This window comes from Salmo salar, chromosome 09 (genome assembly GCF_965601325.2).
Source record: "Salmo salar chromosome 09, fSalSal1, whole genome shotgun sequence".
Classification (NCBI taxonomy): Eukaryota; Metazoa; Chordata; class Actinopteri; order Salmoniformes; family Salmonidae; genus Salmo; species Salmo salar.
In genome coordinates, this window is record NC_138299.1 from 25,350,645 (window position 1) to 25,362,500 (window position 11,856).

General features: G+C 43.9%; 1 protein-coding gene and 1 long non-coding RNA gene across 4 annotated transcripts in view; both read left to right on the plus strand.

Moving 5' to 3' along the window:
- The window catches only part of LOC106610969 (hypoxia-inducible factor 1-alpha), a 60,402-nt gene that overhangs the window by 12,852 nt on the left and 35,694 nt on the right, over positions 1–11,856 (plus strand). Inside the window, exons 2-3 of one of the 3 annotated variants that reach the window (XM_082955675.1) lie at positions 1,476–1,670; positions 7,545–7,738. The exons of 1 other annotated variant lie outside the window; for it this stretch is intronic. In XM_082955675.1, coding sequence (XP_082811801.1) covers positions 7,690–7,738 — 49 coding nt within the window. In that variant the 5' untranslated portion in view covers positions 1,476–1,670; positions 7,545–7,689. The remainder of the gene's footprint in view (positions 1–1,475; positions 1,671–7,544; positions 7,739–11,856) is intronic. One more of the 3 variants, XM_014210723.3, reaches the window with a different exon arrangement.
- On the plus strand, positions 1,677–3,835 carry LOC123744605 (uncharacterized). The gene is made up of 2 exons (XR_006770973.2): positions 1,677–2,426; positions 2,556–3,835. It is a non-coding gene; the product is annotated as an uncharacterized LOC123744605 (long non-coding RNA).

An 11,856-nucleotide genomic window follows, 5' to 3' on the forward strand; every position in this document is an offset into this window, starting at 1 on the left:
GAGTCTGTTTCTGACCGTTTGAGCAGACACATGCACATTTGTGGTCTGCTGGAGGTCATTTTGCAGGGCTCTGGCAGTGCTTCTCCTGCTCCTCCTTGCACAAAGGCGGAGGTAGCGGTCCTGCTGCTGGGTTGTTGCCCTCCTACGGCCTCCTCCACGTCTCCTGATGTACTGGCCTGTCTCCTGGTAGCACCTCCATGCTCTGGACACTACGCTGACAGACACAGCAAACCTTCTTGCCACAGCTGGCAGTGATGTGCCATCCTGGATGAGCTGCACTACCTGAGCCACTTGTGTGGGTTGTGGACTCCGTCTCATGCTACCACTAGAGTGAAAGCACCGCCAGCATTCAAAAGTGACCAAAACATCAGCCAGGAAGCATAGGAATTGAGAAGTGGTCTGTGGTCCCCACCTGCAGAATCACTCCTTTATTGGGGGTGTATTGCTAATTGCCTATAATTTCCACCTGTTGTCTATTCCATTTGCACAACAGCATGTGAAATGTATTGTCAATCAGTGTTGCTTCCTAAGTGGACAGTTTGATTTCACAGAAGTGTGATTGACTTGGAGTTACATTGTGTTGTTTAAGTGTTCCCTTTATTTTTTTGAGCAGTGTATAATAGTGTGGTATAGTGTTACTGTTACACCAAAAACACCACCTAATTTCTTATGAAATTTAATTATGGCAGGTGAATGGTGAAAAAAAAAGTATAATCGTGTGGCCAAAATTCTACGTGTGCAACTAGGCAGAATGTGCTTTGATTGAAACAAAATACAGGAAGGCTATATACAGTTTAACACCATCTGCTATTAATGTGCTCAGGAAACACTAATTCAAGAAGATGTAAATGCATATTCCCATGAAACTGATTGAAATGATTGGCATGTAGACACAATTTTGGAATAAGGTATGCCTAACTTCTTGTTTTGAAGATTTAAAATACTTTTAATACGCTTAATGTGTGGGCATAGTCAGATGTTGGATTTTGGAGAATGCTATTTTTCTTTACCCCTTTTTTCTCCCCCAATTTCGTGATATCCAATTGGTAGTTAGTCTTGTCCCATTGCTGCAACTCTTGTCCTACGAAACACGGCCCTGCCAAGCTCGCTTAACCCCAGAATCCAGCCGCACCAATGTGTTGGAGGAAACACTAACGACCGAAGTCAGCGTGCCGGTGGCCTGGCCCCCCACAAGGAGTAGCTAGAGTGAGATGGGCCAAGGACATCCCGGCCGGCCAAACCCTCCTCTAACCCGGATGACGCTGGGCCAATTGTGCACCCCCTCATGGATCTCCCGGGCATTTTATGCATATTCTATAATGTCGGTACAAGCGTTTGAAATTGTCATTTACATTTTGATTGCTCTCTTGCACCTAAGACATTGGCACTACACCATGAGCGAGATTTGTGTGTGTGTGTGTGTGTGAGACCATGCCTCAGGACTTCCTGGCCTGATGACTCCTTGCTGTCCCCAGTCCACCTGGCCGTGCTGCTGCTCCAGTTTCAACTGTTCTGCCTGCGGCTATGGAACCCTGACCTGTTCACCGGACGTGCTTCCTGTCCCAGACCTGCTGTATAGTGATGGGTCGTTCGCGACGAGCCGGGTGACCGTTGGGAGCCGGCTTGCATGTCAGATTTATAAAATCATCTATTTTATAAAAGAAATTCAGGTATGAATTATCAGGAGTTAATTCTATTTATTGAAATAATGACAAAATAAATACAATTTAAGCCTAAATGCCCAAGCGCACACATTCGTTCTGACTGTCTGAGCAGACAAACAGCCTCACCTGTTCCTATCAATCAGACACGCAGTGTCAACCAATGAACCAAAGATGCGTGAGGGAGGGCTGAGCCAACTCACTCAGTCACACACTTAGCAGCCGAGGAGAGAGAGGTGTCTAGCTGTCTTCTGGACTGCTTTGAGTTCAACGACAGACACACCTCAGAACTTTGCAGAGGAACTGTTGAGTGGCCAGAGAATGGCAAGTAGATGGAAAAGTGGTCTGTTATGTTATTGTCTAATGCAGCTAACATAAACTTTCATGGCTTTGGTTTTTAAAATGGACCCATCATCCATGTCTTGACCACACAATCAACCTGATGTAAGAGATGTTCTGAAGGTGATGAAGCCCACTGTGGACGAAGTGAAAGCAGCTGTGGAATACTTCCACAGGACCACAGTAGGTGCTGAAAAACGGAAGTCTACACAACGCCAGATGGGGATGCCTGAGCTGAGGCCTAAACAAGACTGCACTACAAGGTGGAATTCAACATTTTATATGTTGAAGAGGTTTCTTGAGTCAAAGGATGTCATGATCTCTACCCTGGCCATTGTCAATGCACCTGTTGATGCTCTGACCCAAGAGGAATGGGAGGTGTGCAGAGTCCTGGAACCCTTTGAGCAGGTCACTGTGGAGAAAGAGGTACAGTAAGCAGTTACTACATCATTATTTAATCCAGTATTATATATGATTATGAGGAGTAAATGAGAATGTAGTATCATTAGACAAAACATGAACCTGAACTAATAAGTTACTGTTCTCTCTTTTCAGCTATGCGACAGTCTCAAAAATGATACTCCTGTGTAAAGGTCTCCAGCGAATCACAGCCAGCCGCCAGAGAGGAGAAGCAAATGTAACCACAGGACGTGACCGAGTTGACGGACATGCTATGTTCATCAATGGACAGAAAGTCCTCTTATTTGGAGGAGCCCCTCCAAAGATCTGCAGATCCTCTGAGCTGGTGGAAGGACAAGGCCTCTGTCTTCCCACTGCTTCCTAAAGTCATGACAGGGAGACTCAGCATAGTGGCCACATCTCACAATCTCTCATAATAGCAAAATATGGTCAGCATTGCTGTGTGCTGCTGGTAATAACATGGCAATAAAGAAGAGAGAGAAAAAAGGGACAAGTTTAATGTTTTAAGTGGGATGCTGCAGTTTTGCACGTTATTTATTTTTCTTTATGGTGCAATATTCTATTATGCTGTTCAGATTATATTAGTTTTGAATGGTTATACTTTAAATGCAAATGTTTATAGCATTCTTTTTCATAACAAACCAATGCATTTTTAAATACATTGTGGTCAAGGTAGAGTGATTTCATTTAATAATTGAATTAGAATTAACACCAATCATAGTCAAACTATCGCAAACTGTTTGACTTGAAAAAATACAAAACTTATTTTTTTTAAAGAGACGGCTCTTTTTGGTGAGCTGAGCCGAACAAGACGGCTCACTGAAAAGAGTCGGAATGCCCATCACTAGTGTGGGGGTGCTGCCAAATGTTTATCTAGGCTACACCTGCGGATGTCCCTACAAAATCATCCTGTTGTACCGCATTTGGGTATTTTAAATGTAGTCTCTAATACAAACGAATACTATCAGTTTACAGAGTCACGTTTAATAATAACCATCATTGTTTTCTAATCCTTTTCTGTTGCATGTAAATCCGTTTTTATACATGCTTGTGGCGTTAAAGCGCTTAATTATTTTTTTTGCACGTCGATAATCTTTGTTTGTTGCTATGGTCACCGGCGGCTGTCGCCCTCTTGTGTGAAGACGCTAGCAGCTTTGACTAGACAAGGGACAAGTGGTGTACTCGGTTGGGAACTCGTCGATATTCCGCTGGTTGCCTGAAAAACTCTTGAATCCTGTTCTGTACTAAACCTGTAGCTACAGGATGGACCTATTTCATGAGCTTCATTTCCACAAGAGCATCAAACCAAACCCTGGAGTGATGTCTGAGATGTATCATTTTTTGAGAAAAGACAACCACCTCCCCTCTGTAGTGTGGAGGGGGTGACGCACCATTAAAACAGCACGAGAAGCCTGTCTACTGTAGCAGCCTTGGTTTGTACTGCGCTTAACTGACTTTGTAGAGTTGGTGGTCCAGCCTAAACCAGGACTTTTCAGCTAAAGGGTTTCCAGACATTTCCTGTATTCTCTGTGCATAAGCCATACTTGTCTGTCACATTACAATATATTCCAATACATAGCACAGAGATACGTTTAGATTTTATTTTACCTTCATGTGGCCGATTCTCCACGGGTGAAGACCTAGATACTCAAATTTTTTTAAATGTTTATATATCTGCTTCACTTAGCAGTAGTTGGTTGGTTGAAAGAAATGATTATTGAAAGATATTGCTCTGGTCTATGGCAAGTGACCAGGAAGGTCTCTGTAGCGCAGGGTGAGAAGTGTGATGGCACTATGCAGAACTGGTTGCATTACACAGAGGATCAGCTTTCAAACTCAGACCCCAGAGAGGCAGACCTCATGTGGTCTGGGAGATCTGACCGAGGATAGTGTAAATATTTGGCCCCGCTGACTGAACTCCTGACCTGCGAAGTCAGTCTGTCAGCTTGGTAAAGAGGCACAGACTGCTACCTACTGACTGCCTGTCTGTCAGTTTGACTTCAGTTTGAGGTATTACATTGGTTATTCTCATCATGCATGCACGTGATGCAAAACCTGCAGACACATTCACTGAGCATGCAAAATATTTGGGTCGCAAAACAGACCTCCATCTAGGCTACTCATTTGTGTGTGGACATGATGTACATTGAAGTGGGTCAGTTTCTGTCATTAACTGTTAGGAGGGACTTTCTGTACTCTAGAAAATGTTAGGAAATGTGCAAATCTATAGGCTAGTAGTAAATTATATTAAAAAAATTACGTTCAATTAGCTAGCTGAAGCATTTCACAGATTTTTTTTTTACAGTCTCAAATAATATAATTATTTGACTCTAACTCCATATCAGATCAATTGCAATTATGTTTCAGGGGGGATTTGTTTTTTTTACTGACATTTTCATGGAGAGCGTTGCACACTTTTTGATTTACGCTGTTGTCTGTAGGGTTAAGACCACAACTCAGCAGCAGCCTCTGGAATGCATTGGTGTCATTGCCTTGACTTGTCTACAATCTCTACATGCTTCAATACATAGCCATGCATGTGTTCACATCACATGTGGGAGATATAAACGGTACCAGTCAAAAGTTTGGACACCTACTCATTCCAAGGTTTTTCTTTATTTTTACTATTTTCTACATTGTAGAATAATAGTGGAGACATCAAAACAGCACATGGAATCATGTAGTAACCAAAAAAGTGTTAAACGAATCACATATATTTTAGGTTCTTCAAAGTAGCCAGCCTTTGCCTTGATGAAAGCTTTGCACACTCTTGGCATTCTCTCAACCAGCTTCATGAAGTAGTCACCTGGAATGCATTTCAATTAACAGGTGTGCCTTATTTATTTGTGGAATTTCTTTCCTTAATATGTTTGAGCCAGTCAGTTGTGTTGTGACAAGGTAGGGGTGGTATACAGAAGATAGCCCTATTTGGTAAAAGACCAAGTCCATATTATGGCCAGAACAGCTCAAATAAGCAAAGAGAAACGACAGTCCATCATTACTTAGGGTCATGAAGGTCAGTCAATACGGAAAATGTCAAGAACTTTGAAAGTTTCTTCAAGTGCAGTCGCAAAAACCATCAAGCACTATGATGAAACTGACTCTCCACGCCAGAGGAAAGGAAGACCCAGAGTTACCTCTGCTGCAGACGATCATTAGAGTTACCAGCATCAGAATGCAGCCCAAATAAATGAGTTCAAGTGGCACAGCGGTCTAAGGCACTGCATCTCAGTGCTAGAGGCATCACTACAGACACCCTGGTTCGAATCCAGGCTGTATCACAACCGGCCGTGATGGGAGTCCCATAGGGCGGTGCACAATTGGCCCAGCGTCATCTGGGTTTGGCAGCTGTAGGCTGTCATTGTAAATAAAAATGTGTTCTTAACTAACTTGCCTAGTTAAATAAAAAAAAATACAACTGTTCAGAGGAGACTGAGTGAATCAGGCCTTCATGGTTGAATTGCTGCAAAGAAACACTACTAAAGGACACCAATAAGAAGAAGAAACTTGCAAGGGCCAAGAAACACAAGCAATTGACATTAGACAGGTGGAAATCTGTCCTTGGGTCTGATGAGCCAAATTGTGAGCTTTTTGCTTCCAACCGCAGTGTCTTTGTGAGACACAGAGTAGGTTAACAAATGATCTCCGCATGTGTGGTTCCCACCGTGAAGCATAGAGGAGGAGGTGTGGGGGTGCTTAGCTGGTGACACTGTCTGTGATTTCTTTAGAATTCAAGGCACACTTCACCAGCATGGCTACCACAGAATTCTGTAGCGATATGCCATCCCATCTGGTATGCACTTAGTGGGACTATCATTTCTTTTTCAACAGGACAATGACCCAACACACCTCCAGGCTGTGTAAGGGCTATTTGACCAAGAAGGAGAGTGATGGAGTGCTGCATCATATGACCTGGCCTCCACAATCCCCTGACCTCAACCCAACTGAGATGGTTTGGGATGAGTTGGACTGCAGAATGAAGGAAAAGCAGCCAACAAGTTCTCAGCTTGTGTGGGAACTCCAAGACTGTTGGAAAGCATCCCAGGTGAAGCTGGTTGAAAGAATGACGAGTGCAAAGCTGTCAAGGCAAAGGGTGGCTACTTTGAAGAATCTCAAATATAAAATATATTTTGATTTGTTTATCACTTTTTTTGGTTACTTCATGATTCCATATGTGTTATTTCATAGTTTTGATGTGTTTACTATTATTCTATAATGTAAAAATAAAGAAAAACCCTTGAATGAGTAGGTGTGTCCAAACTTTTGACTGGTACTGTGTATATATGTCTTTACAAGAAACTCTGAAGGGGAATGAAATATGTTTTATTGTCGCCTTTGTTTTCGGCAGACCCTTCTACGGAATTAAAAAGTCTCCTTGTTGTTTTTTCCCAGAGGATATTTTTTTATTGTGTAGTTAAGATCTTATATCAGCCTACATATTTTTACATTCTCTCACTCAATGGAGAATTGCATCATGACCTATATTTGTACAGCATTTCTTTGTTTTTTTTTGGACCTTTTGAGGGACTGATCTTAGCAGAGACCTAGCCCACATTGTTTTTTCACGTGGTTCAAAACGGCCTCCTTTTTGTTCCTCTTATGGTTGTTGTTGCATGAAGTGGACAATTTTTTTTTAGGAGGCTGTCATTTGTCCAGTAGCCTGTGTTTTTTTGTGTGTCCCCTAAACGAGGACCGTCTGTCCCTCCTCGCTGTCCCTCAATAGTGTAGGATTGTAGCATTGGCAGTAAATGTCAGGATGATTGGTGGAGAGGCTTGGCAGTGCACCAAGCAGGCAGAGTGGAGAATCTACTGTGTATCACACACAACCAAGTCCCCACTCCCAGCCAATGATGCCATGGGGGGGCTCACTGTGCTTCCTTTGGTTTGCAGCCAATAAGACGGCAGGCTGGGCCAGCGTCTGTAAATGAGCCTGCTAGGGTGAGACGGTTGGAAATGGAGCTTGTTGCAGACCCTAGCCGCTGCAGCCTTTCCCATTGTCTGGCCAGTGGCTTAGTGAACAGTGTGCAGAGCAGGCAGGCAGACAACAAGGATGCAATCCCTGGTGGTGTGTGTGTTAGGCCCGGACTCTGACTTGCATCTTGTTGACCGGCCTGTCTACCACAGCAGGGTGAGCTCGGAGCGGAGGAAGGAGAAGTCCCGGGATGCAGCGCGATACCGGAGGGGGAAGGAGTCGGAGGTGTTCTATGAGCTGGCCCAGGAGCTGCCCCTGCCCCACAGTGTCACCTCCAACCTGGACAAGGCTTCTATCATGAGACTGGCCATCAGCTACCTGCACATGAGGAAACTGCTGAGCACAGGTCAGTACCCTGGGGGGAGTGAGGAAGAGGAATATGGTAGTGTCCAAAGTACCTTGGGGGTTAAGGGGTGGGGGTGAGGAGAGAAGTGGCAGGTGAGAAAAAGCGGTGAGGTGAGCAGCGTGGGCGGCCTGGACTGCTCTGGGAGATCTACAAACTTGCGGACAGGAGGATATACAGTGGGGTCTGACATTTTTGACACCCTTGATAAAGAGGAGCAAAAATGCCCATATGAAATAAATAATTGAAATACTGAGCTTTATTGTATGCGCCAAAAAATTGGGAAATTTATATTTTATACTAACACAATTGCTCATAGAAAGATTTTGTTTAAAAGATAGGGGTTTCAATACCTTTCAACAGTGTGATGTTTGGATTCAGTCTTGTTAGGTGAACTGTTGTGTACTCTCCTTTTTGGTCTAATACTTTTCCAGTTAACTGTTCCCTTTCAATTGCTACCTTGGTTATTTCTTCTTTAAGAAATATTTCAATTTAGCCCTATCCTGGGTGGTATAGCGTATTTGACTATATACCGGTATTGATGAATGGACCGGTTTGGGTTTTTACTTTACCTTCGATAATGATATTTAATGTTTGGTTTGTAAAATTTGATACGCAGTGTGTAATGTCAATTTTTATAATTTACTCCATTACTTGATTCCGCTCTTTTGCTGTCTCTCTCTCTCTCTCTCTCTCTATCAGCCTGTCTGTCTCTCTCTCTCTCTCGGCCTGTCTGTCTCTCTCTCTCTCTCTCGGCCTGTCTGTCTCTCTCTCTCTCTCTCTCGGCCTGTCTGTCTCTCTCTCTCTCTCTCTCGGCCTGTCTGTCTCTCTCTCTCTCTCTCTCGGCCTGTCTGTCTCTCTCTCTCTCTCTCTCGGCCTGTCTGTCTCTCTCTCTCTCTCTCTCGGCCTGTCTGTCTCTCTCTCTCTCTCTCTCTCGGCCTGTCTGTCTCTCTCTCTCTCTCTCTCTCTCTCGGCCTGTCTGTCTCTCTCTCTCTCTCTCTCTCTCTCTCGGCCTGTCTGTCTCTCTCTCTCTCTCTCTCTCTCTCGGCCTGTCTGTCTCTCTCTCTCTCTCTCTCTCTCTCTCTCTCGGCCTGTCTGTCTCTCTCTCTCTCTCTCTCTCGGCCTGTCTGTCTCTCTCTCTCTCTCTCTCTCTCTCTCGGCCTGTCTGTCTCTCTCTCTCTCTCTCTCTCGGCCTGTCTGTCTCTCTCTCTCTCTCGGCCTGTCTGTCTCTCTCTCTCTCTCTCTCTCGGCCTGTCTGTCTCTCTCTCTCTCTCGGCCTGTCTGTCTCTCTCTCTCTCTCTCTCTCTCGGCCTGTCTGTCTCTCTCTCTCTCTCTCGGCCTGTCTGTCTCTCGCTCTCTCGGCCTGTCTGTCTCTCGCTCTCTCGGCCTGTCTGTCTCTCGCTCTCTCGGCCGGTCTGTCTCGCTCTCTCGGCCGGTCTGTCTCTCTCTCTCGCGATTTCTCTCTCTCTCTCTCTCACGGTGTGTGTGTCTCTCGGTGTGTCTCTCTCGGTGTGTCTCTCTCTCTCTCGGTGTGTCTCTCTCTCTCTCTCTCTCTCTCTCTCTCTCTCTCTCTCTCTCTCGGTGTGTCTCTCTCTCTCTCTCGGTGTGTGTCTCTCAATTCAATTCAATTCAATTCCCTTTATTGGCATGACGTAACAATATACATATTGCCAAAGCTTATTTTGGATATTTACAATATAAAAAAATAAATAAAAAATGAGAATCAAAAATTGTCAACGGGACAACAGTAACAACAATAACCAAGGGTCAAAATAACCATACATTCAACAATAACAATAGCCATATAGTAGAGTACATGTGCAGGTTGATTGGTCTGTCAGACACTGTCCCTCAACTTATGGCAGGCAGCAATGTAGTGCGCTGCCAACACACAGCTCTCTGCGTCCTCCCCCAACAGGACGGGTAGCCTATCCTCATCAGAGAGGTCTTTGAAACCTTGAATAAGGGTTTCAAATTTGGGGAAATGACACTCTCTAATTGTTTTATATTTTTGACATTTTGTCAGGAAATGCAGCTCCGTCTCAGGTTCTGCTGTTGTGCAGTGGCTGCACAGCCTTTCCTCTACAGGGAGCCAGGTTTTCCTGTGTCTACCCTTCTCTCTCTCTCTCTCTCTCTCTCTCTCTCTCTCTCTCTCTCTCTCTCTCTCTCTCGGTGTGTGTCTCGCTCTCGGTGTGTCTCTCTCTCTCTCTCTCTCTCTCTCTCTCGGTGTGTGTCTCTCTCTGTGTCTCTCTCTCTCTCTCTCGGTGTGTGTCTCTCTCTCTCTCTCTCTGTGTCTCTCTCGGTGTCTCTCTCGGTGTCTCGCTCGCTCTCTCTCTCTCTCTCTCTCTCTCTCTCTCTCTCTCTCTCTCTCTCTCTCTCTCTCTCTCTCTCTCTCTCGGTGTGTCTCTCTCTCGGTCTCTCTCTCTCTCTCTCTCTCTCTCTCGGTCTCTCTCTCTCTCTCTCTCTCCCTCTCGGTGTCTCTCTCTCGGTGTGTGTGTGTCTCTCTCTCTCTCTCTCTCTCTCTCGGTGTCTCTCTCTCTCTCTCTCTCGGTGTGTGTGTCTCTCTCTCTCTCTCTCTCTCTCGGTGTCTCTCTCTCTCTCGGTGTCTCTCTCTCTCTCTCGGTTTCTCTCTCTCGGTTTCTCTCTCGGTTTCTCTCTCTCGGTTTCTCGGTATCTCGGTTTCTCGGTCTCTCTCTCTCGGTTTCTCGGTCTCTCTCGGTTTCTCGGTCTCTCTCGGTCTCTCTCTCTCGGTCTCTCTCTCTCTCGGTCTCTCTCTCTCTCGGTCTCTGTCTCTCTCTCGGTCTCTGTCTCTCTCTCTCTCTCTCGGTCTCTCTCAAATTCAAGCTGCTTTATTGGCATGAAAAACATTGTGTCAATATTGCCAAAGCAACAATGTATACAATATACATTGTAATACAATTATAAACAATAACAGATAATAATATAAAATGGCAGTGAATAATAATACAAAATTAATATAAAAAGAATAACAATAAAATAGTAGTAAAATAATAGTAAAATAGTAGAATGTAATAAATATAAAAATCGAAATATGGAAAATGAATCTATAACTAACTTATAACTAAATAACGGTCATCTTCACCATTACATCAGTACTACAACTACTATCATCATTACCACTACTACTACCACCACCATCACTAAACTGTTATCATTACCATTACTACCCATACCAGTACTATTTGGAATGATAAACAACAATAATAATAGAAATAACAATAACAGTAATAACAGTAATAGTAATAATAAGTAAGTTACTGCTTACTATGCAGATGTTATTATTCAGTGTCCCTCAGGCTATGGCTGGCAAATACATATTTGGCTGCAAAAGGAGCCATTGCTCCTTCGCCCATGAGTATTTTTAGTTTTTCCTCTGAGTTTAATAAGTTCAAATTTGGAATAAATGTAGTCATTTCTGTGAATAAGGAATCTCTTTGTGAGGAATATTTCACAGTAAAGGAGAAAGTGCATCTCTGTCTCTACCTCCCCTGTCGTGCAGTGACCACATACACGCTCCTCTTTGGGTAGCCATGTCTTTTTATGTCTGCCGGTTTCTATTGCCAATCGGCGGTCACTCAGCCTGTACTTGGTAAGGATCTGTCTCTGCTTCGTATCTCTGACAGAGTAGAGATAATCAGCCAATTCATATTCTCTGTTTAGGGTCAGATAGCAATTTAGTCGGCTTTGGGATTTTGTTTTGTTTTTCTAATGTTGTAAATATGAGTCCTTTGATTGGTTCATGATTTTGTTTATTTGAATTCTTTCTTTTGAAGCAGTGCTGGTGTCAGCTTGGTTGGTGAGGTCCAACACCAGCTGACTGAGAGGGCTCGTTTCTGGGCTCAGCTCTTGGGTTTGGAGTGCTTTTTTAAATTGCAGACTTGAATTTGGACTTGAATTTAGATGTAGCCAAAATGTTAATGATCTTTTCTGTATTTTCATTATTACTGTAAAGCGGCCCAATTCTGCCCTACATGCATTAGTTGGTGTATTTCTCTGGACTTGTAAGATTTTACGACAGAATTCTGCATGTAGGGCTTCAATTGGATGTTTGTCCCACATTTTAAAATCCAGTTTATTGAGTGGCCCCCAAACCTCACTTC